The sequence below is a fragment of the Eupeodes corollae genome, chromosome 2 (assembly GCF_945859685.1).
Source record: "Eupeodes corollae chromosome 2, idEupCoro1.1, whole genome shotgun sequence".
Taxonomy (NCBI): domain Eukaryota; kingdom Metazoa; phylum Arthropoda; class Insecta; order Diptera; family Syrphidae; genus Eupeodes; species Eupeodes corollae.
The window spans coordinates 1,969,258-1,995,494 of NC_079148.1; the positions used below are offsets into that span (position 1 = coordinate 1,969,258).

General features: G+C 34.8%; 3 protein-coding genes across 10 annotated transcripts; 2 read left to right on the top strand and 1 right to left on the bottom strand.

Annotated features, from left to right (window-relative positions):
- Nucleotides 1-35: 35 nt before the first annotated feature.
- LOC129946604 (protein shifted-like) lies at nt 36-11,103 on the top strand. 8 transcript variants are annotated; one of them, XM_056056854.1, is made up of 8 exons: nt 36-190; nt 8,051-8,261; nt 8,335-8,577; nt 8,712-8,900; nt 9,389-9,586; nt 10,488-10,583; nt 10,647-10,847; nt 10,925-11,103. In XM_056056854.1, the coding sequence occupies exons 2-8, from the start codon at nt 8,075-8,077 to the stop codon at nt 10,957-10,959; spliced, it is 1,149 nt and encodes a 382-aa protein (XP_055912829.1). In that variant the 5' UTR covers nt 36-190; nt 8,051-8,074; the 3' UTR covers nt 10,960-11,103. The 8 variants fall into 8 exon arrangements, with proteins under 8 accessions (XP_055912829.1, XP_055912832.1, XP_055912835.1 ...); XM_056056857.1 differs by having other exon boundaries at nt 49-147; XM_056056860.1 differs by having other exon boundaries at nt 89-246; nt 8,712-8,855.
- On the bottom strand, nt 9,616-15,375 carry LOC129946605 (5-demethoxyubiquinone hydroxylase, mitochondrial). Its single transcript, XM_056056861.1, has 4 exons — nt 15,246-15,375; nt 10,127-10,433; nt 9,952-10,070; nt 9,616-9,886 (listed from the first exon to the last, which is right to left on the bottom strand). The coding sequence occupies exons 2-4, from the start codon at nt 10,425-10,427 to the stop codon at nt 9,728-9,730; spliced, it is 579 nt and encodes a 192-aa protein (XP_055912836.1). The 5' UTR covers nt 10,428-10,433; nt 15,246-15,375; the 3' UTR covers nt 9,616-9,727.
- Nucleotides 15,376-16,897: 1,522 nt separating this feature from the next.
- On the top strand, nt 16,898-25,893 carry LOC129946191 (rac GTPase-activating protein 1). The gene is made up of 5 exons (XM_056056285.1): nt 16,898-17,172; nt 17,255-17,457; nt 23,959-24,683; nt 24,749-25,548; nt 25,619-25,893. Exons 1-5 carry the CDS (start codon nt 17,091-17,093, stop codon nt 25,690-25,692), a joined length of 1,884 nt encoding a protein of 627 aa, XP_055912260.1. The 5' UTR covers nt 16,898-17,090; the 3' UTR covers nt 25,693-25,893.
- The last annotated feature ends 344 nt before the right edge of the window (nt 25,894-26,237 follow it).

Consider the following 26,237-nt stretch of genomic DNA (forward strand, 5'->3'; position numbering starts at 1 on the left):
TTATATGGTGGCTCTGTCTCTGGTACTGGCACTGGCACTGGCTCGGCACTGTCTAGTGTGGTGTGGAGTTTAATTACTCAGTTCAGACAGACTCAGTGTTCATCCAGATGCGGTACGGTTCAAATCGTTTATCGGCAAAAGATTGCGGTACGTTTTTCTAAATCGACGATCGATCGAAACGCGACCAATAGTTAGTTCTTTGAATTGATTGTTTTTGTTTTCATCTCAAATAAGAGACAATCTTATGTTAGTTCTGGTTTTTGATTTTTGCACATGATCCAGATAAGATTTTGATGTTGAAACTTATAAGAAGAAAAACAAAGTGTCTCTTATTATATTCCTACTTTGAGGGTCGCGTACCGTACTTAGTGAGTGAGTGATGATAATTCCTTTGGATCAACTTAAAATAACAAAAGTTGTTTAAATAACGCCCACAGTCAGAGTGAATTGAAATTGCAATCTTTTTCAATGCATAACCAGAACAGAGATCGCCTTTTGCATTTTGTATAATACGAGTATCTGCTTCTGACTTCTGGCTTTTGCATCCGCGAATAGTACGAGCTACGAGGCCAAGAGTGTGGTGATTTGGGAGATTCTTTGTTTAAGTGAAAGAAGACGAACAATGATATTTTTAATTTTAAGTGGATATATTTTTGTGCATTTGCACATCTATGCCTGTGTCTATTTCCATCGGCAGCAACGGCAACGGCATCAGCAGAAGTAGAAGCAGCGGCAGCGGATACGGAACGGATGCCTCCTCTCTACCTGTTGCGACTTTAACTGGTTTCTGTCTGTTATAGGTAGTGCCTGATGGCCATAAGTTATTTCTCGCGTTTTTCATCATACCTACAATTTTATCATACCTAAAGCAGCAGCAAGTGTATGACCAAAAATAAACTCTGGAATTGAACAGCCGAACAGCGGACGAAGAGGTGACGACGTCCACGACCACGACGACCATCTACACTCTAGGCAAGTCCCAGTGTGCGACAGACAGGTAGATTTTACTGCTTCATGTGGATATTTTTCATCAAAAAAAAAAAAACCAGGAGAGGGGATGTGTAAGGAACGAGGTGGCAGACTGGCTGCAAGGAAGCCGAAGCCCGAATCCGTATCCGAAGCACTACAAAAAGAAGCCCTTTTGCTGGTTTGGTTGTAGTTGGTTGATTTGGTAGTGTCGGCAGGAAGTGGTGTTGCGGTTTTTTATCTTTCCTGTTGTAGGTTCAAAAAATAAAAGGAAGCAAAAGATGAAGAAGAAGAAAACAGAACAATAAGATGAGTTGAGTTAGAGGCTCTGGGCTTAGGTTGCCTTGCTCCGTCGATGCATATTCAAGCTAAAACTGAAGCTGATAAAACAAAAACTACCAAATACTTGTATATCTGGTTTTATGAGAAATTAATAGCCGGCAATATAAAGTGGTGAACGTTTTTGAAAATTGATTTGTTTACACCATACACCATCATCGGAATCGGAATGAGGATAGGGGCTGCTTCCATGTTCGAATAGAGTAGCAAGTAGCAAGTGTGATTTTCTTCTTCTCTAGACACCTGGGCAGACAGCTGCGGGACAGTCGTCGCGTCGCTCGTTGGGTCGGGTGCTGTTGCTTTAATTGGATTTTTATCGGTTGTTTACGTTGGTTGCTTGGTTTTGTGGTGGGGTTGTCTGTTTGGTTTGTGATACGTCCCGTCCGTCTATCGTCGTCGTCGTCGCGGTGAGTCGTACGATGTTTATAAAAGATGAGTTCACTTCAATAAAGCTGATGCTGAAGCTCAAGCAATCCAATTCCAAAGTACTAAAATATGTCATTAGCAAGTCCATTTAAGTTTTTGTTCAATGAGTGCTTTTATTTTTATAGTTCCCAGTATAATAATGAAGCCATGTGATAATATCAATTGAATTTTATATTAATTTGTGCAAAATTCCTTAGACTAATGAACGATGCTATTATTGTTAATGACTCTCTTGTTGTTGTTTTGTTAAAACTAAAGTTTTAAATTTATATTTTTATTCTATCGAAAAGCAAAAATATTTTACTCTAATTAAAGTTTTAAAATTTCTCTTACAAATCATAAGATTCAGATAAGCATAGAAGAAGTCAAATCTAGGTGACCTTTTCTTTGAGGAATTCTAAAATAATTGAGATTCTACGTAGAATTTGGTTTTTCTAATTTAGAATTTGGTAATGTGATTGAACTGTGACAGTTTTTGGTTGATAACGATATTTTTTGTCTCTTAAGAAACAAACAGTAGTATTTTAGGTAGTTTATGGTTTAGGAGGCCAACTGAAAACAAGATTAGGAAAGGAAAACAATTTGTAGTTTGTAGATTTCATAAGATGAAAAGTAATTGAATTCACTGTAAATTAGATGTTGACCTTTCATTTAGAGAACTAATTGAAAATAAATACTGACATAGAAAAAGGATAGTTTGAAATTCCTGACCTGGAAACCTTTTTTTTTAAATAGTTACCATTGCAGCCAGCAGTTTGATTATTTATAAATTTCAAATGATAGATATTTTTTTATATTTGAAAACCATTTGTTGACGATTGTAAATCTTACCTAGATTTCATCAGCAATTAGATTAATGAAGAAATCTGGCAATTCACAAGGTCAATGAGTGTTGGGTTTCATTATTAAACTGATAATAAAGAGCGTCGTTTATGAACATGTACCTCTTTAGAAAGAAACCTATTTTAATGGATCCTGTATTGTTTCGCCATTTAGTTTCTTTAACGGTATCCTATGAAATATCTAGCTAAAATGTTGGTGCACTAGAGACTGGAACCAATACACATTGGGCAGGTTCAGGTGACATAAAGGACTTGAAAGTAAGGCATGTTTCTAGAATCTGATTGGCCAGCAGTTAAAAAACTGTCATCTAATTAAGGCAACTTTGATGAAATGTTTACTGGAAAGTTGGTCAAGGAAAATCTCCCTAACTACTATCAAGTCAAGTCCACTTATGTCACAATGACAATTGATCAAGTTTTTTTTATTTAGCTCAAAGCTGAACTTTATTACTTTGTTTAAAAATACAGGTTGAGATGAAATTGTATCTAGAGTCAGGAGCGTTTTGGAGACAATGTTGTTTTTGGTAGTTTTTTTCACGATCGACTGAAGGTAGAGGTTAGTGAAGTAAAGTTTCGAGTTTGAAGATTATGATACTCTGAACCTGACGATTTGTTGGTTCACATTTTACTCTTCCTTAAAATTCAGCTGTTTTAATGTTTGAATATACGGTGCCGTTAAAAATGTTAGTCAAACTTTTTTTTCGAATTTTGTCAAATGTGTATAACAACATATTTTTTAAATACTTAAATGGTGGAGTTTTTGTTTTTTTTATTGCTTCTCAAAAACATGTATCCAATTAGTTCTTTGTTGGACCTCATCTTGCTTTTATTACGGCTACAAATGTGGATGCAAGTATCGTGTTCCAGGTCTCTAACTGACTTGCAGCCTCAAGTTTTATTATAGTCCAAATACATATACTTAATTGGATTTAGATCTGGATTGAAAGGAGGCCAAATTAGTATATCGATATTATTTTCTTCGAAGTACTTTTTAACCTTAGAAATACAAACAAAACATCCAAATATTATTTTAATTCATAAAAGTTTTAGTTTTTTAAAGCCTAATATTAGTCAGTCATGGTAAAATTAAAAACAAGTTCATACTTACGGTTTTTGCTGCATGACTAAGAGCATTATGCTGTTGAAAAAATGAAACTGCAAGTGTCCCCAAAAAGCTCTAGCACCGTGGGGTCCAATACGTTTTCCAAAACTCGAAGGCAAGCTTTTGCATATTTGTATTCTAGAAAGCTGATTCTACCTTTTTCATCCCCAGAGAAGCATCCCCACACCATCACACCTTCAGTTTTGGGGGGAATCCGCAAAATGCAATCAGAGCTTAGTCTTTATTTTAGTTCTCTTCGCGCAAGGATCCTCCTATCTCCAACATAAAGTTTGAATTTTGATTACCGAAAACATGACATTGTTCCACTTGTCTTTAATCCAAGTTAGGTGTTCCTGAGCCCAGAGCAATCGTTTTTCTTTGACTTTTTTTTGGAACATCCGGCTTCAGTATCGCTTGGAGTGCTCTAAGCCCAACTTCCCGAATCTTTGCCTGTAGTTCGACACAGATCGTTTCCGGTCTTCCACTGGGGTCGTCTTTTTTCCTTCTATTAGTCGCGGTCTCAGGATATTTCTTTCAAATTCCATGCCAGTTTGTTGAGCAATATTCAGTCTCTTAGATCTTTTACATTTTGTCAAATTGAGACGTGACAGACAAAAAATGTTGGCTTTATGTTCCGGGCTGATTTTTCCCATTTTTTTCCACAAAATCACTTCGGTTAATATTGGACTACTATCAAGAGCCAAATGCAGTTCTTATTGATAATAACAACAAGATTTTTACAGGGTTCGAATGACATGCTGCTTCCCAGTGCAAAAACACCGTAGCGTTCCTAAATTTCAAGAACTGATCTCGAAAAGGGTTTGACCAACATTTTTTGAACAGCACTGTAAAATTATCTAAATATTTGGAATGGTTCTATTTTAAAACTATTTAATTTTTTGAAAGAAAATAGTGAACGTTGTGTTGTCACCCTCCTTAACTCTAGAGGTCGACTATTTGAGAAGTTTTCTTACTCAATAGGGAAAAGAATCGACATTAGAACATTTGATTTCAATCGGGAAATACCCAGAATAATCAATACCTGGATGTCTAAAGTTTACGGATATTTCTATCCCACAGAGGTATCGAGTTAGAGTAGCAGGTCTATTTTTCTTAACATATGTAGGTATACGGTCGACGCTTAAATGCCTCCCTTTGTTAGTTGGTCTTAAAGTTTTGCATTACTTAAATAGGGTGCAGATTTATGAAAAAATACCAACATAGTGTTAGAAATAAAAACAAAATGAAGTATGCTTTGTGTAGAAGAACTATTGACAAAATTTCTCTGAGGATCAGCGGCTTTTATTTATAAAAATATAGATAAAACAGACGACATAAGGGACTTGAAAGTAAGGCAAGTTTCTAGTATCTGATTAGTTAGCTGCCAAAAAATGACTTTCAAATTAAGGCAACCTTATTGGAAAGTTAGTCAAGAAAAATCTTCCTAACTATCAAGTCAAGTTTACTAATATTAATATGACAGTTGATGATGTTTATTTCATTCAACTTAAAGCTGAACTTTATTACTCTATGTTTCAATTATTTTTTGCATAGCTTTATTAAATGTTTTGTGTAAAGGGGTTCCTTGTCAATTTGTAAAAGAAATTAGTAATAAGGAAAAGGCATGATCAACTGCCACTTTAGCAAGTTGACTTGACTTGATAGTTAGGGATATTTTTCTTGACTAACTTTCTAGTCGGACTTCCAATAAAATTGCCTTAATTCGAAGGCAATTTTTTGGCAGCTGGCCATTCAGATGCTAGAAACTTACCTTGCTTTCAAGTCCCTTACGCCGTCTGAACCGGGTGATTGAGAGTAGTTCAAGGTCAGTAGGCCTTAGTTTTCTATGGCTTTTCTGTTGCGCCACATTATATTTTCATTTATTACAGGTTACTATCCGTTAAAGACCAGTTCATAGTTTGGAAACAAATGTTTTCATATACATTCTATATGTATTAACCTTAAATTTAAAAAATTGATCATATAAAAACTTTATATAATCATAAATCAAATAAAAACCGCAAAGTTTGTGAATCGATTATTACTTCTATTGGATAGGTGGTTGATTATACTTACGTGAACTTCAGTCCTTAGAATTCAAAATTTGCTTAAATGCTTAGGAAAATTAATTTGGTTTAATTATTATTGTATCATTGTATTTGTATCTGCTGGCTACTTCGTGTCAATTGCTTGAGAACACATATTTTACATTTTAAAACCGTTTTAAATATTTTAAAACACTTAAACAAAGGTACAACATAAAACATGAAAGAGCTACAAAAAAGGAGAAAGCCGTAGACATTTTTTAAATCTTTTAATGACCTTTAAATGGAGTTGTATAAATGTGTCATTTGATTGGGTTCACCGGAAATGGTCTGGGCCATAAGTTAAATCATGGATTTTACTTTTAGACAAAAGGGCAAGAGTACAATAATTCAGGAGACAAGATTACATAACGGAATAGTTTTAAACAAGTACTTTTTACTATGAGTGGGGGGTCTTTCTCCCCCCGTTAAAAAAATTATTACTTAAAATGGAAAAAAATAGTTAAAAAATAACTTTGAATTAAATATAAGGTCCGCCATCTAACGTTTTTTTCAACTATGGCTTATTTCGTGAATTGTAACACTTAGCTTATGTCTGATTTGAAAGATAAATAGTTTTATCCTACCGCTATACGCTTAAACAACGCTTACAGAAGATACCTATTTCATTTGGTTTCAACAGGACGGCCGGCGCTACGTGCCAACATTTTCAAAGAAAATAAGTTATTTCGCGGACCCTATATTATACGTTTTTAAAGCCAACATTCTGTTCTATGAGCCAGTTTTTAAATCAAGTCAAAACTATGCATAGTTTTTGAAACATTTAATTTTAAACTTAGTTGTAAGTATAATAATTATTTTTTTTGTATTATTTACATTTAACGTACATATTTTTTTTAAATTGCCCCTACCGCCTTAACGGAGGGAGATAGACCATAAAAAAATAAATTAACTAACTAAAAGTGTTGTTTTTATTAGCTTGATTTTTTGAAACAAAATGCCAAACGTAGACCTATTTGAAAAAATGTGAATCCCTCGTTAACGAGTCGTTTTCGAGCCTCGTATATTTTAGAGATTATTTTGATCTTTTCAGGGAATAATTAAAAACCTCGACCATGTAAAAACTTATACAACTTTTAAAAACGCCATTTTTTTAACGTAACCATTTGTTTTATTTATCCGTACCGTGCCAACCATCGTCAGATTTTTTTTAGGTAGGTAGAAAACAAAGGAAGAAATTCGCAATTTTTGTTTCTATCCGATGGAAGTCTTCAAAAGACTCGGTACCGAGTAGTCCCACGACTTGTATCACACTAAAACCACTGGTTAATCAGGACCAATCTATAAAAGATCGATAAATGATTTTCTTATTTTATAATTCACTTTAGGGAACGTTTATAGGTGTAGTACATTCCCAAAGCTTTGAGAACATCAGCTCATGAGGCTTGGTTCTTCTTAATCTCCGAACATTGTCTCGTACGTTTAAGAAGGTCTCTAATTTGTAGTTGGTAGCTTTGGAAATTAAGAAATTCGTTAACAGGTTCAAAAGTACCTGGTGGTGTGGTTTAACTTGCCTGCTTGTATCGTCAAGCCGTAGAACTTTCGGTATACATTAAAATGTCTCTTTAGACAAATTGCTCTTGAAAGTGGTAAAATAAAATTGGCACTCTTTTTTTTTGTTTTACGAAAAACGAAATTCGTTTAAAAACAAAATATCAAAATATATACGGAGTACTCATGTATTCGATATGAGTTGGAAAGAATAGTTCATCAATACATTAACTTCAGGAATATAATAAGGACCAAAATCTGGTTTTTATTGCTATACAACTTTTGCAATGACCTCGGTCTATTAAAATCACAAATCTTGAACCAAAATATTTCCAAAAAATGCAAATATTCGTTTAGGCGTAATCATCTTTCTTATACTCTTCACGAAGAAAAGACCCAAATTCAAACCATAAAAAAACATCTTAATTAGGCAACAAGCAACAAAGTAATTAAAAGATACTGTAAAATAATAAGCAATTAGTTTTTAAAATATCTGAAGGGTAAAAAGAAACAAGGGGTCGAAAACGTCCGCTATGTAGGCCTATGGTTCCTCTCTATTTTTTCGTTAAATGTTTCAACATCAAAATCCAAAAAAAAAACAAGATTGTTTCATACAAAATAGAGTGCTGTTTGCTGATACGAAACTTCGCTTTTTATTTAAAGCAGGACATAAGATCTTATTTTGATCTTAAGTATTTTAGTTTCGTATCAGTAAACGGCGCTGCGAGGAGGCAAACATAAATCCTTCTTATTTCAACACACACTTGTTATTAACCAAGCTAGAAAAACAGTTATAAATAAATATGAATCCCAAATGGCCATTTGTGGTGTTTTTGCTGTTTATTGTTTCTATATCATGCGTACAATGCAGAAAAAATAATCCCGAAGGCAATAGACGCAATAAGAAACCAGATAATCAACATTCCGATGAACAAGAAGAAGATGATTTATCTTTATGGATCAATGAACAACAATTACGTGTTCTAAGTGGTATGTTTTTATTTTTTAAAAGCAAAAAAGAAAGACAGAATCTTATTATAAGAAAAATAAACACCTTTTATAGGTTTCAGTATAAAAATCTATGCTATACAAAACGGAAGAGTCTACACAGACTTGAGAGATCCAAATTTCAATCAATATCTACCAACAATCCCATCAGAAGTCAACAGTGTTAACTTTACATGGAAATCAGGAAATAAAAAGTATGACTATAATTTCGATCGTTTGAAATCAACCGATGAGAGCATTCTTAAAACACCAACTGTTTCTATTAAGACTAAAGGCAGAATACCACATCATGAAAAAGGTAATGTAACAATTCTTCATTCTTCTCCTTCTTTTTCTCATCAAAGTCTGCAATCCCAATGTCTTACCTTCTTTTTGTTTTTTTATTTTCCACTGCAACTCAACTCATCATTTATTTTACTTTATGGAGACAAGATTTTAGCATTTTTCTACCATGTACGGGAAACAATTCCGGTACGGCTATGTTCAGCATAGGTTTGCTTATACAAAATCGAAAAGGTAAACCTCTGCCAGGTACACCGCTAAGGCTGCGTTTCAAAAAGGAATGCGCACATAGAGGTGTGTATGATAGAACCGCTTCCAACCCACTAACATCCCAGCAAGGTAGTGTATATGCTTTTTATCTATTTGTTTTTAAAAATGTTCCAAAACAACAAAAAAACAAACAAACCTACTTTTTTCACTATCGAGAGCCTATTAGTCTATAGAATGCACAGAAAAGCTTTAAAAGAAACATTTTAATTGTGACTAAATAACAGTTTTTAAAAACAAAAGTCGATTGCTTAGAATTCCTGCGCTTATGAATTTATTCCTAGAATGCTTTACTTAGATTTGAACTAAATATTTGTTTTGATTAATTGTGCTTAGGTGAAAGTCTGGCAGTAAAAAAAAAACCTTTTAATAATTTTGAAAGAAAATTTGTTCAGACTTTTTCTAGCACACAATTTTTTTTCCTCTTATCTAACGGCTCACTTTTTAACTGCTTGTGTAATTGTAATTAAAAAATAAAACTGCATTTTATTTAATAATTAAAAACAAAAGAAAAAACCTATAACAATTTTAATGAGAAATAAACAAAACATAAAACAAAGGTCCTGATCCTCAATGCAGTCTTAAGTGCGGCAACAATGGATTTTGCAATCACGACATATGCCAATGCAAAGCTGGCTACATGGGACAGTACTGTCAAACAGCGCTATGTTATCCGCAATGCATGAATGGTGGAAATTGCACAGCTCCTGCCGTTTGTTCATGTCCGGATGGCTATCAAGGACGACACTGTGAAGGTGGTGAGTATCATGTCAAAAACAAAACATAATAAATTCATACAAATATATTTAATGGTATAAAACACAGTAAAAGCAACTGTTTTGACTTATCGACAGTTATAAAATAAGAAGAGTTAATTTAAATAAAAATCCCATTGCACCTTATATTTTCTTGGAGATACTTATAGCTGTCTTGCAACCCAATTTTATAACTTCGGTGAGTGCCTTATAGAAGGGTGCTTGCTCGGCTCCAGAATCAATGCCGATGTCATGGTGCTCTTGCTCTTCATCTCTGAACTTTGTTATGGTATTAAGTAGTTCCTGAAAGAAAACAACAATGTTTTTAAAGGGATACTAGACTTCGTTGACTCTTTTTTTGTTACTACCTTGTCAACATTGGGTATCTCCATTAATTGCCGGAGTTGATCGTTGTAATGCTCAACAATGACTGTCTCTACAGCTACAGTACAGGCCATTGCGGCTTTCTCCCCGAGAAGTGCAGTTCCTTAATAACAAACAACAAAATTTACTTTGAATATACCTTTTTAAATTGTAACCTACCTGCACCCAGCATGAAACCAGCAACATTCCAAATTGGGGTCATAACTGTCGGTCGAACTCGATATTCTCGTATTAATTTTTCGAACTCACTGCGATGGTGTTTCTCTTGTTCCCACATGTGGGCTATTGTCTTACCCACCGGCCTATTGCCGAGGACTGCCATTTGTCCGGCATATATCCGATCGGCACCCAATTCACCAGCGTGATCAACTCGAATTATCTCATCAGTTAGTTGACAGGCACGTTTTTGAACCAAACGCGCTGCTGAATGCCCAAAACATCGACTCGATACCTTAAGCATTGTTCTCTGTTTGATAGATAAATAGAAAGGAAATGATTGTCATGTTTTTTTTTAACTCAGGTATTTGTGCAGAGAAATGTTTGAATGGGGGTAAATGCATTCAAAAGGACACCTGTCGCTGCTCAAAGGGCTACTATGGATTGCGATGCGAGTTTTGTAAGAATTATTATTATCATGTTCTCAAAATAAATGAAACAATAAACAAAAATTTAATTCCAGCTAAATGTGTTGTGCCATGCAGTAATAATGGACGTTGCATTGGCAATAATATGTGTCGTTGTAAGAATGGCACCAGAGGTAACCATTGCGAGATTGGAAGGATACAGCGATCGACGTGTAAGAGACGTTGCAAACATGGCATTTGCCAAAACAGCAAATGTAAATGTGACGAGGGATGGCAAGGGAAGAAATGTAATTCTCGTAAGTTTTCAAGGTTTTTATTTTTTTTATTTATTGATTTGATACAAGTTATTAATATATTTTTATTTAATTTTTAGGAAAAATCAAAAAACCTCGCTCAAAATCAAGTTAAAGTCTGAACAGTTTTGAGAATGAAAAACTCCTTCACACAGTCAGTCAGTGTCATATTATAGCATAGCTATGTATGAGCTTCGCATGGGATATTAAAATATTATTTGAATTTTTTTGAAAATTCATAATAAATTGTAAACCAATATTAATGTGTTAAGAATATTTTGTGATAGATAAAAATATCATTTAGTCGGTAATTTGTTTGTTTTTCTTTCGTCTTTTTCGAGTCTTTCAAAATATTCTTGTTTTAGCGAGAGCTGAGTGCAAACACGTATTTAACTGACTTGAACTAATTTAGGAATATGTCTAAAGACGAAGATCTACTTTAAAAATTGTCAAACAAAGATTTGAATTATAAGCACGATATTTTATGTTTTTTGTAATCGGAGTTTTCGCCAGTGAAGTGAACCCCATGCGCCATAAGCAATCTCCCGAAGTAAAGAAGAAATCATTACCGCCATCTAAATACTGAAGAGCAACGTAGCGGTTGGACTTGATGGTACTACTGTAGAGCTCTTAAGAGCCCAACAATATCGAAGAAGCTACTGCATCCACTTATTAAAAGGAGATCTCACGCACTGAGAAAAATAAAGATGGATAAACGTTCTTCCTGCAGTACCCAACAAAATTGCAAAAATATTGATTGCTATTATCAAGCGTACCTATGATGGATTCAAATGTATCATTTTGCATAAAAGAAGAAGAAAGGAATTTGGAATTCAAAGTGGAGTTAGGCAAAGCTATATACTCTTACAAAATACTGTTTCTGTTGGTGATATGCGACGTATTCCCAGCATCTTTGGCGAATGGAAATGGGGAAATTCAATGGACTGTGCAATCTCACATCTTGACTACGCCGATGTATGCCTAGTGCCTACGCCTTCATATAACGATGGATCTCCATCAAATGACAACAAGGTTAAATAGAGAAGCCAAAAAGGTGGCTAACGATCAATTCTGAAAAAAAGTAAAAGGAATGAAGCCTTGGACCAGTAGGGATGGTCGAAGTAGGGAGAAGAAGAACGGTCGAACAAGAATTATTACGCCTCGAGAGGATTTGGAAAGAGTAGAGCTATCAGCAATTGAGCCTCTTTGCCCTGAAGGATTTTAGTACTTAATGAAACAAACAATTGGAGTTCAAAAATAAGACTGCAATACATAAAATAAAAATTGTAGGAAATTCAACAATGCTACTGTACTAGATTGTATTATGAACTATAAAGGTAAGGTCACAAAAATATTTGCAAAACAGTGGCAGATGGTATAACAAAGAGTTTTTTCATTGGTATTTGATATATTTGAGTACGTAGTTTAATATTCTAAAATAATGATTGACTACACGTTTTTGTAAGACTATATGTTTGTTTGCTTTTTAAAAGCAGATGTTTGTTTTTGACATCAAAGGTTAATTCATAAGAGCGAGTATTTAGCTAAAAATATTTTTAACTAAAAAATGATACATTTTATTATTAAACAAGTTTTTGTTTGCGCATAATTCAAATCGCATTTTGGCTGAAGATATAAGTATTATTTTGGAAACATATTAATTTGTTGAACCATTTAGATTCAACATAAGGTTTCAACACAATGTAAATATTTGTTTATCAATGTTTGCGTTTTTACAAATTTAGCCTAACATGTTTGGATGCTCTTGCCATTGAAAGTAATCACATTTTTTGGTGGTTTAAATAATCTTTTTATGATATACAATGTCTAAAAAAATAGCAACACTCTCCAGTTTTTGCTAATGTTGTGTGTAGTACTTACAGCAGGCAAATATAAAAAAAATATTAATGCTATATATTAGTGGTAAGTTTGTTCTTTATCTATCTTATTTACATTTTTTTTAAACTAAAAGAGGAGTCCATTTACATTTAGACTTCCCAAAAAGTTCATAATAATAGCAACACGTGATTAATTTAACAAAAAAAAACACACTTCGATAACCAATGCATTTTTTTAATTTATTAGCAATGAATATTTAATATTTTGTTGAAAACCCTTTTTTTCAACATTGCATCCATTCGATTTGGCATAGAGTCTACCAACTTCTTGCACTTTTCTTGTGGAATCGAATACCACACTTTTTGACACTGATCACAATTTTTGGACAATTCTCCATAGATCCGCTTTGTTGGTAGGCTTATGCTTACTAACCTCAATCAACAGTTCATTCCAGAGGTTCTCAATAGGATTTGGATCCGGTGATTGAGGAGGCCATACCATTACGTCCAATTTGTTTCACTTAAACCAGAGCTTTGTTGATTTTTCCGTATTCTCAGGGTCGTTGTCTTGCTGGAAACGCCATTTAAGTGGTATATTTTCGTCAGCCCACGGAAGCATAACATTTTTTAGTACATCCACATACGACTCCTTTGTCATTATGCCATCTATAACGAATATTAGACCACCGCCCCACCAAGAAAAACAACCCCATAACATTATGCTGCCCCCTTCATGCTTCACGGTTGGTTCTGTATACCGCGGAATGTAGGCCTCGCATTTTGGGCGACGAATAAAAAGTTTTCCATCCATTCCGAATAAATTTATTTTCGTTTCGGTGCTCCAAAGCACATTCCTCCACTGCTTTTTGGGCTGAAGTGGGTCGTCTTTCATCTGATGCCTTTTTGCAAAACAGATCCTGGGTGTGTATTTTTCTTAGTAAGGGCACCTTCTTAGGCGTTCGTGCATGAAGGCCAGCATCCTGCAAGATACGACGAACAGTTCTAGAACTAACTGACGTTCGTATTATTCATTGCAGATCTTTTGAGGACATATACGGATTTGTTTAAGCTTTTCTCACCAACGTAGCTTTGTCTCTTGCAGTCATTTTAGACGGACGCCCTGTGGTTTCTTCAACATTTACACGTTTCACACCATTCTGGCAGCGCACACTGACTTTTGTTATCTCTCTTATGGATCCAACGCTGTTATGCATGGCTAAAATGGCTACTCGTTGGTCTTCAGTGCAGTGCATCGCTCTTCCCATTTCTATGTGCCATATTTAAAAAAAAAAATGAGCCTAATATTTCCAACTATTCTCAGATTAACAAATCTCACCAAAATTTCGACTTTTTCATGCTAATAACAATTTTTTTGTGTACTTTTATTCTATATGTGTTTGTATTTATTTTTATTTTAATATTTGGAATTGTTAGTGAGGGAGTTGGGGGGGGAGGGGTAGATGCGTTGTTATTTTTCAAAGGTAAACGTTGACTTCATTACAACTGCGAAGGATTGGTATAACCAAAAGCGGTATATGCAAAGATATCAGAAAGAATTACCAGATTATAAAAAATTATAAAATATTTTAAAAATAGCAGATGTTTCATTTTTCTTAAATTAAAATTGGTTTAAAATGTAAAGTGAAATGGGAAAAACCTCCAGCTTACAAAAATGTAGGTGTCATGTTTCTTACTTTCCGAATCTAAATGGGCAAGAACAACTTTTCTTTTCATTCCGATCAAAAGTTTGGTCCAATAAAATATCAGAAACAATCTTCTGAGTGGAAATATAGACTTTTGTATTCCAAAAGTGCCAATCTCTACAACTCTAAATTCATCGAGTTACAGCCCTCTAACTTGTGGTCTTATTGAGTGAACATATATTAATTATTCTGTAGAACCTTTTTTCTTGATTAACATTTTCCTTCTTTTGATACTTAACTCCACAAATTAAAGTGCATTTTATGTAGACAGACTAATTCTAAGCCACCAAGTCCAGTTTTTAGGGTACTGCACTGTATAACATATCCACCTAGATTACACAAAAGTCTCATAATCCAGATGAATAACAGTTTTACCCTAGAGTGAGAAATTTTAAGCTTGACTCATTTATTCCTCCCTTTTTACGTTCTAAATATTGTTTAAAAAGTCTTAACAAAAAACTCGTATCTGCTTCGTAAGTTGTTATGGACCACCAAAGGTAGCAAAAATGCTCAACACAAAAACGACAGGACTTATGGATTTATCAGGGTATCTGCAAGTAAATTGAGCTCTTTAGGATCCTAAGCGGGACTTGGCTAATGCCTTGTACAAGCTTAAACCTAGCACAGAGCTGGTTCTAATCATTCAACTAACTATGCTTTATTTCCAATTATACATGCAATGGGTATTTTCCGACTCAGACAGGATAGTTAGGCTCATCAGTTAGATGCTAACATAATTTTCTAAGACGCTGGCTTATGATTACAAGGTTAAAGATAAAATATTTTTTTTTTGTCAAAGCCAAATGCTGAAGGAGAATAGCTAAACAATAGTTATTAATGTGAAAAAGGATTCTACTTACATAATTTATAAATAATTTGCTTAAAAAATCACGTTGTGAAATTAAAATAAACAGAATTTGTATTGTACACTGTCCACGGCAAGCGAATGGGAAAACGAAAATTGTGTTCTGTCATTTCATCAGATGTTTCTGTTGGTCAAAGTGGAGGTGTGTTTGATTTAAGATTTGTGAATGACATGGTTTGAATCTCAGCTGTGTCTGGATCTGATAATAGCTGCGTTTTATAATCGAAAATCATCCAAATTTTATTTTTTAACACGTAATGCAATACAAAAAGCTGATACAAAATACGGCCATTACCGCAGCTTTTGGGCTTAACTTTCCATTACCGCAAAACGAATTTCAACACACGTTTTTTTTTATTTGATAGATATGCACAAATAAAATAATTATAATTATATGAATTTTAAGGTGATGAAACATTGCACATGCAACTTTTAGTTTCGAAACTGTTTGGTTTTTAAACTGAGTACTATAGACTTATATGAGAGTACGTTCTGTCATTCATTCGCGTAACTTTTTAGTTTGTGTTTTGACACAAACTAGACGATCACCTCCAACCAATTCCTTAGTTTGCGCCACAAGGAATTATAGGTAACTGCTCGAACATGCAACTTAATCGTTGAATAATTTTCTGGAAGTGCAAGAGAGAGACATATTAGTCAAGGTGAATAAATGTTTCCTGTGTATTGGTTTATTTCGTTGATTACTTTCGAAGTTACTTATGTGCGCTATGTTTGGGCAACTAACGATCGAATTATTTGGTTTCAAAAAAGTTGCTTGTGTGCGCCTAGTCTTAGTTCACCGTGCTATCGATTCAAAAAAAAACTTATTTTAGGTTTAAAAAACGAAATACAAAAAAAAAGTAGGGTTAAGTCAGAAAAATAAAATATCTTTTTCTATGATTTAAAGGTGTTTCCTCACCTTAATATTAAAAAAATGTTTTATTGAGACCCCTTCATAACCGCACAAAAAAAAAAATCAGAAGGAGGTTCGTGCTGCGGTAATGGAAAGTTGTCCCCGAATTTCCGTCTGACTTAAGGCCCAACTATAATAGGCATAAGCTAGTATATGCGCGTATAAGTAAACGTGCGAATACAAAGAATTTCAATACGAGTGAACATAATGGAGTCTAGCTCCTTTTCGTTCAATTTCGTTAACTTACACACTTAAGCAAGAACGATCGCAGTCGCTCGCCGCATAAGTAAAATCTGACATGTAGATACGTGAGCAAAATTGCATTATAGCTATGCAGTAATTTCGCAAACTTAAGTGAATTTTCGTTGGGTTTTTGACATAAGCTTATGTTTGCTTATGCCTATTATAGTTGGGCCTTTATAATTGATCAGTACATAACTTCCATTTCTAAACAAAAGGAAAACAAAATATTCATTCAAACTAATCCATTCAAACAGTACAATTGCTTACTGAGCTGACGTTGTCCCGCTCCTTTTTCTCGCTCTCCGAAAAAATAAAGTTTAATTTGCTGAAAAATAAGTTGCCTAGTCGGTGACTTTCTTAAAACTTCAACATGTAAACCCAGCATTAGTTCATATTAATTTGAATCGAACAGATCTTTTATATTAATTTATCATTACGTTCCCGCCTTCAAATATCCCACTGAACTCTTTTCTTCTTACCAACGGCAGCTGCTGTCAATATTCAATTTAAAAAGAAATACAAGATAAACGGGATTTCATTCAAGAGAAGAGAAGAAAAGTTAAAATAAATTAAAATATATTTTCATGTAAAAGATTATTTAAAGAGAAAAGTGACAAAATAATTATTAATAAAGAATCGATCAGAAAAAATAAATACTTTTATTCTATTATCATTGAAGAAAAAATGTCTGCGCTATCAACCATAGCGGCTTTCGATGATATTCGGCGTTGCATTCATGTGCTTACCGATGGAACGGCTGAAGAAGGTTTGAATTCTTTTTTAAATTTGTTTTTAAGTCGTGTTTTAATTAGGTTTTAATGTTTGTCTCGTTGTCTGATTGATTGCAGAATTTTTGAAAGTATTAAAACTACAAGAAGCCTTTCGTTTGGAATGCTTAAGTGGGACACGAGAGGCACAGCGTATTCAGAAAGAATTGGACGCTTCCCTACAGAATATGGCTGATTTGGAAACTAAACTGTTTCATGCGAGGCGTCTACTCGAAATGGAAAGTAAAGCTAGACGCGAAGCTGAACACGATCGTGATCAAATGGTAAGTAAACTATATTTAAGTTTAAATAAAACAAGTTTTATGTTAAAAAAAAAAGATGAAAACAAAAATTGAAAATAGGAGGTATTGTATTTTTTTTGTGGAAGGGGCTTAGTAGGTGTCACAAAGAATTTTAATTCTGAAACAGTAGCATGTAAAGAAAACTGTATTTTTTTTGTTTAAATCTATTTAATTAAGTACAAACTGTAGGGCTTATCTTATTGTTGGTTTTTAAATAGTTATTTATTTTGTTTGCCGTAACGCTCAGAAACGATAAATAACATTAGTATATTGAGTTGGTTTCTTGTAGGGTTCCCAGGATCTTAGATATTGTTTTTTCTGTCGTCCTCTATCGTCCAAAATTATAAATAAATCATTTCATTTCAGATTTTTAAGTCTGAGAACAAAGCCAACTGTTGCGAGGTGTTTATTTTGCATGCCTTTAAGATCTCCATACAGTAGTCCAACAATTCTTAACTTAAAATATGTGCGTCCTTAGGGAAAAGTTGAGAGTAATTAGAAACAAAACTTCATTTTTGTTAAAATTATGTCTAACATTTATTGTAATAAAACAAATTAAATTGTTTTAAATTAAATGTTTGCTTTCCAAATTTGAATTCCATTTGTTGCTGGCATAACGAAATACTGTCCAAAAAATAGAAATTCTTGATTCATACATTTACAACACATAGGGAGTTGTGCTACTTGTGACAATTCTCCAAAGATTTGTTTTGTTAGAAGTCTTACATGTCTACTTTCTTTCGTCTAGAGCTCAAAAACATACATATTGTTGATATTGCAGATAGCCTCCTGGGGGAGATAAAGAAAAGTTTTACAATTTCGATTCAATGTTGCTATCTCCCGTAAAACACTGGGAAGTGAGTTACCAAAAGAGTAGTGGTAGTGGTAGTGGCATTTTTTAGAAAAGGCTGGAACACAAAGACAAAACCTAAATTATTCTGATAAAAGTTTTTTTATTTTTAAAATGTTTATCTAATTTCGAAAAAATTAATTATTTTCAAACTCAAAATTAAAAAAAAAATAAGGAAAATTATAAAAACAATGGATTTCGAGGAAACACAATTCCATTTGTTAGCCCTCCTTATGTTAATGGAACCTGAGCATTGAGCATTGGCTATACACACCGGTAATCAGACCGATTTTAATGTACGGTGTGGCAGTATGGTGAACTGCTTTAGAGAAAGTTACAAACCGCGACAAAATAAATAAAGTCCAACGTTAAGCTTGCCTGTGTATAAGCGGATCGCTTCGCACGACCCCATCTGCGGCACTAGGCACCTTAATCTACCTAACACCTCTTTACATTTTTAGCAATCAAATAGCTGTAAGCTCTACTATTCGCCTCAAAGCTTCGTCGCATTGGCCTAACAACAACATTGGCCACTCCGTAGTTCTTAGGTATTTAGAATAAATTCCAAAGCACACAGACTACACCATCACCCAACTGTAATTCGACAGAAATTTCCAGGTTTCTATACCTCCCAGATCTTTCTGGGAGGATAGGACATTCCTGGAAGATGGGTTAATCCATTTTTATACAGATGGTTCCAAAACTAAATAAGGGGTTGGTGGAGGTGTGTACTCTGAACGACTGAAATTAAGTATCTCTTTCCGCCTTCCCAATCATTGTTGCGTGTTCTAGGCGGAACTTTTAGCGATAAAAGAAGTATTGTCCTGGCTTAAAAAAAAACGTGATATCAACATCTGATGTCTGTATTTTCTCAGATAGTCAGACCGCTATCAAATCTTTAGACTCTGTCTATACAAGCTCTATAACAATCCATAACTGTCGATCATCTCTAATGGAGATGGCGCAACAATTTAATATTCACCCCTGCTGTGTTCCGGGCCATAGAGACATTCCAGGAATCTGTAAGGCAGATAAACTCGTCTGGAATGGTACAGTACAACCCATTCTACCACGTTTAGCAAATGCTGGCATACCAACCGCTACATGTAAACTATTGCTAATGCAGGACGCTATGAAGAAGGCAAACACCAGATGTAACAACATAACCATGTCAGGTCACAAATTTAACCTACACTAGAAAGGTGCTTAATATCTCTAAGCAGGTGACATATAAGCTCGATAATCGGTGTCATAACCGGGCACTGTCTAAAATGACTTTTGCAGAAGCTGTATGGATGACAAAGAGTGGGAAACAGTTCTTCGCCTTCTCTGTACAAGTCCTGCTCTAGCTAAAAAATGCAAGAATTACATAGGAGAATTCTTTTATAAAGATCTAAATGATATTAACATAATCAGCCTCTTACGTTTCGTAAGAAACTCAAATTGGCTTTATTGAGCTTGGAAGAAAGCCTCAAGATTCATGTGGTATCAAAATGAGCCATTTAAACTGGTAAGTGTGTCCTACTTCATCACGGACAGCCAATTTAACCCAACCTATAGATTTAAAAAAAACCTTCTGTAATCAAGTTCAAGGAACCAAATGTTAAACCATGTTTTATTTTTTAAGAGAATTGAAAACAGCAAAATCTAGTACACTTTTGCATAGTCAAGTAGACTCATCTCTGGGCAGACAAAAGGGCCTTGTTTAAAATCCGGCAAAAACACTTTTTTTCAAAACGATTTATCACGTTTCTTTTATAAATAATCAAACCTTTCTACCTCGAGAAATGAATAGAACATGACTAAAAATTAAGCAATATAATCGGGGCAATTTTTTATATTTATATTATAGTTAGTGTCGGTTAAAATACTGGACTTATTTTTTCATAGGAACTGTCGTTTATCATATCATAAAAACTTATATTAGAAGAATCCTTAAAAGGCGTTAAGCAATTTTGTGAAAAAAGGAGTTAAATAAACCATAAACTTTGTATGAAACATCAGTTTCAGTTCTGTCCAAGAACTTGAAAATATTCATTATCTTAAGTTTCATTAAAGTAAATCGATAATTTAAATCATAATTTCTAAAAACAAGGGTACTTGTCACTTTACCGATTTACCCAATTTTGAAAAATAGTCAGTTAATTCCCGTAAAAAAGATATACCCCAGAATGGTTATTTTTGGTATTTTCCGATCGAAGTTAAGTGCTCTAAAGTCGATTCCTTAATATTTTGAGTATGGTAACTTGAAAAACTTTAATAATAATTTTTGTATTGCATCATTTTTTTATTTCTTTTATTATCTTGGGCAAAAAAAGAAAAATGTAGAACATCCCTTAAATATGGGTCCTATACTTGAGGACTAGAGAATACCTAGGCCAGAAAAAAAAATGTACTCAAGAGGATTCTAATTCAGAATTTAAAGTCAAATAATTATGCTTGCATGTAAAACACATTGCCTTAAATTTGTCTATGTTACGTAAAGTTCTTCTTTATATTAAAATTTTTGCGAAAACTATTAAATCATCCTAAGCAGTCGACGAAAGCATTCGTCAATAGAGCTTAACAATTTTGAAAATTTTTATGCCATCAGCTTAAATTAAATAGGACAAGTGTTTCATAATCGAAGGTAAATCGCTAACATATATAATAAACAGTACAGGTCCTAAGTGACTTCCTTGTGGTATGCCAGAGTTAGTGTAAAATTATGACTACCCCACATTCCCAAATATGATGCTATACGATGCGCTATTTAAATAAGAAGAATATAATAAATGTATCGTCAAAACCTAGAGCCTTCAGTTTGGTGGACACAATTTATTAACATACCTTACTGGAAACTGTGTAGACAAATTCAACTTCGTTTTTTAAACGAATCGAGAGGAAAATGAAGAAGGTTGACAAGTTGACTTGTTTTAACAAAGCCATGTTGATTGTGACAAATGTAATGAATTTACAATTAAACGATATGACCTCAATAACGGTGAGTTTAGCAAGGGGATATCATTGTATTTCATTCCTTTTTTCCTTTTTATGGTTTTTATGGTTTAGTTATGTAAGAACTTTTCAAAGTTCTGGACAAGTTGAGCGTTTCATTAAAAAGAATATGAAGACGATAGGATAAATAGGGCACTCATTTTTTTTTTCTTTAAATATAAAAGGTTCACCGAGTGGCTATAACAGACGTCAAGCTTTGAAACTTTGTTAACGATTTCATCTCCAGAGATCCAAACATTGATTGTATTCAGATCTGTATGGATCAATAATGCTGCCGATTTATATGAGTTCCTTTTCTTTACATAATTTTGCAAACATGAGTCATGGCTTAGATTGAAGTGAATGTTTCACTAAATTTGCCTTAAAATCCCAATTTTTATTTATATGTATATATTTTTTTTCATTCTAAGCAAATTTAATCTGATTAATTAGGCAACGACCTAGTCACTGATAAAGCTTCGGTTCCCATGATCACCGAAATCAAGCAAAAAGGCGAATCCTCCTCTCCCTCAAACTATCGTCCAATTGCACCTACGTCCCTTCTTTCTAAGGTCATGGAAACGCTGAATAATTTTCAGCTTAAGAAATATCTTGAAGAACGGAAGCTTCTTAATGACCGACAGTATGGCTTTCGTAGCAATAGGTCCACTGGTGATCCGTGGTTCATCTCACCGAACAGTGGAATAAATCTTTACATCGTTTTGGAGAAAGTAAGATTATTGCACTTGATATTTCAAAAGCATTTGATAGAGTTTGGCACCAAGCTTCTTATGAAAAATGCGTGCTTTTGGTATTGATGAATCTCTTCTTCGTTGGATTAGAAATTACCTTTCTAACCGTTCAATACAAGTTGTATTGGATGGTTTCATGTCTGAAATTCAAAAAATAAATGCTGGTGTCCCCCAGGGCTCCGTTTTGTCTCCGACTCTCTTCCTTATATTCATAAACGATCTCTTGTGTGTCACTTCTAATCCATAAAACTGTTTCGCCGACGACAGTACCCTCAGCTTTTCATATTCGTTTCTAGATTCAAATCCTTGTCCTTCGAATGTGGAATTTAAACGGCAGCGTATGATAAGCTCATTAAATTCTGATCTTGACAGCATTGTCCAATGGGGAATCAAAACCGTGTAGAATTTAATGCTTCGAAAACGCAATGCTGTCTCCTGTCGTTAAAGCGTAACCCACCCCCGATGCCGCTATCCATGAGCGGCACTTGCATCCAGGAAACTAATCAACTTTCAGTACTTGGTATGAATATCACAGATCACCTCTTATGGAATGATCACATATTCGATATCGCCAAAAATGCTGCCAGATGCTTAGGATTTCTCCGAAGATGCAAGAAATTTGTCACCCCTTCTGATCTGGCTATAATCTACAAAGCTTTTATCCGTCCAAAGCTTGAATATAATTCGCATATCTGGGCAGGTGCCCCCAAAACAAATTTAAATCTCTTGGATAGAATTCAAAAAAGGGCCTTAAAAATGATAGGCGACAGAACTGTAATCGAAACATTTACATCGCTAGAACACCGTCGCAATGTTTCATGCCTTTCGTTATTTTATAGATATTTTTACAAACAATGTTCTGTCGAATTAGCCAGTTCCATTCCACCCCTTAAACAATTCAACCGTAATACTCGCACTTCTAGGAATGCTCATCAGTTTACCCTTGAGCTCAATTTCAAGTACAGAGATTCTTTCTTAAATCGCACATCGAGAATGTGGAATGCTTTGGCCAACTCTGTTTTTCCCTCTCATTTTGATGTTCAGAACTTTAAGACCAATGTGCACCGGTATCTCCTTTTAAATCCTTCCCTTTTTTCCTAACGCTCGCACTGTGTTTAAATATAACCATATAAAGGGTACTAATAAAACCTTGAGTGGTTGTGAATACAAAAAAAAAATCAGTAAGCTTGCTAGTAGACAGATGGGAGACCGTCTCGAAACCTACCGCGTGCTGTTGTCATGTGTTCTTTCTGTCTGTTGTTCTTTCTCTTCTGTCCTTCTGTCTTGTGTTGATATCGCCTTACATAGTCTTGTCGCTCAAGGTGCTGTCTTCTCTCCTCTGTACATTCATGTGCTAAGTAGTGTGTAATGTAATGTAATTGGATTAATTTCCTTTAAAACAACATTTTAACCAATTTTGTACAATCCGGTTATATTTTAAAATAACGTTTAGCAAAATATATCTGTAAATTTCATATCCAAAATTCAGATAGCAAAATTTTAAATAAGACTACAACTTTAACAAAAAGTTAGGTTGCAGACACTGGCTCTATTATCGTTTATTTTTAATCAGTGTCAAGCCTAAACAAGATCATTGTTATTTAATGAAATTCACTTCATATCATAGGTCAATGTTACATGCCATATTTGTTTTTGGTTAAAAATGAAAAATACTCCATAAAATGACCATATGAACGATATAATATATTAAATTATAGCCATTTCCAAATTTTGTTGTTGGAGCGAATCTATTGCAATCCAATAAGCGTTTAGAATTTCCCAATGATTTTATCCTTACAAATTTTTTATCAAAAATCTCGATGTACGCAGAATTCCTACTAGCCATGCTTCCTTGAGCTAAAAATATTTTCCTATTTTTTGAATATTCTTATTCTCTTTTAACAGGAGAAAAAAATAATAGCTGTTGCAGACCTCCTTCGAAATGAGCGTGACATCAATGAGGAGACCAAAGACAAATTGGCCTTCCTCAACACATTCCAACAGAAAAAACGCAAATCCCTGAATACACATATAGAAGAGAAATTCGGCAACGACATAAATTCCACAGGTTCCTTCCTCTCAGATCTCTCGCTAACACAATCTGAGGATGATTTTCTTGATGTCCGTTCATCAAAGAACTGGCAAAAGCATCGTCCATCGCTGCCCAAGAACACTGGTCCTTATGTTGGTGGAAAGAGATCACGACTTAGTACGGGGACACCTAAAGCTCCTACACCACAAAGACGTTCGGCTGCTAATTCCAACAAACACACCTTAGAAATTGGGGTGAACGAGAAAATTTGTGCAACCACAAAGGTAACAATTCCCCAAGATGGCAGCGGAGCCATCCGTGCCGAATCAACAATTGAAGCGGTTCCAATTCCTGCAGAAGAGATGATGCATCGACCAGAGGAGGTTCCTAGTTCGAGTCCGCAGTCGAAGATGCCACGATCCAGCAACAACTACACTCCACGACGTCAGTCTCCGCTGAAGGAAATGCCTGTGACTCTGTCGGTTAATCCATTCCCAACAGCGTCGCCAGCAGTCAAACATAGAAGTATGATGCGCCAGCATAACTTCTCCTCAAAAACTTTCATCCGAACAGACACATGCACCCATTGCCAGAAAAAGTAAGATTCTTTATTCCTTCTCACTCGATGTTTATCACTCCTAAGGTTCTTCCATCTTTTTTTAGAATTCGTTTTGGTTCAGTGGCGTTGAAATGTCGCGATTGTCAACTATGCTGCCACGTTGACTGCCGCGGAGTTCTTACCGTGACCTGCGTACCTCAGAGTGGAACCCCTACCCTTAAGGGTTTGATGGGCTACATAAGCGATCACGCTCCACCAGTTTCCCCCATGATTCCAGCTCTGATTGTCCACTGTGTTTTCGAGATCGAAAATCGAGGTTTAAATGAAGTCGGAATTTACAGGGTGTCAGGTTCCGAACGAGAAGTGAAAGCGCTCAAGGAGAGATTCCTTCGCGGCAAAGGAAAACCACATCTGACCGACATCGATGTGCATGTCCTGTGTGGTTGCATCAAAGACTTTTTGCGTTCTCTGCGTGAACCTCTCATCCCTACAGGCTTATGGAAAGATTTCTGTAATGCAGTGCAAGATGTCAACGAGAACGAAATACAAAGAAATTTGTACAACGCCATCAACCAGATGCCACACGCCAATCGCGACACTCTAGCATTCCTGATCCTGCATTTCCAGCGGATAGCCGAGTGTCCCGAAGTGAGAATGCCCATCGAGAATATCTCTCGTGTCTTTGGCCCTACAATTGTTGGTTACTCAAGCCCCGATCCCGATCAACACGCCATCTTCACCGAGATCCACATGCAGTTCTCGGTTATGCAGAATCTGATGAAGATCCCGTCGGCATACTGGACACAGTACGTCGATTTCGACAAGGAGAACACCAACAGTAATAATGGTTCATCAGAGCCACGTACTCCAGTTAACAACAAAGAGTCTCTTTACTCTTTATATGGTTTGTTTTTTGGCTCACAAAAGCAATTGAATCGTTCCATATTGATTTGTATTTTTGTTTTATGTAACAGCTACACCACTGAAGAGCACATTGAAGAAAAGAAAGTTCTATGCCACGCCACCTTATTCGCACAAGAAAAAATGAAGCACATCTCCAAAGCAGATGCTTAAAAGAAAGACACTGAAATACCTGTTTTAATTGAATGAAATTTACTATATTACGTTTTTCTTGGTTCTAAATGGTTGAATTTTTTGTATTTTATTTAATTTACACGAACACACATTATTTTTGTTTTCGAAATTTATACTGAAAAGTTAAGAATAAATGCGTCAATGGCATTTACGAAGAATTTCATTTATTTTTTTGTTTAAAATATGTTTCCTTTCAGTCGTTTGGTTTGAAATAAAGTTAGTAATTAGGTGCCTATCTCATTATTGAATTAAAAAGCTACCATTTTCTCACTTTAGCTGATCACGAAATAAAGAGAAATTGTAAATACCGATCTGTGTTTTTATTTGAATTAAAACATGCGTGAATTTTCGCTACCTAAAGTTTGAGTGATCCTTTATTTAGAGAAGATCGTCTCTTCTAGATAAACAAGAGTATTTAAGGTTTTCGTCTACTTCGTAGGGTCCCAAATGCTTACTCAATTGATGCATGTGATAAGGAAATGTAAGTGAGATGTGTTC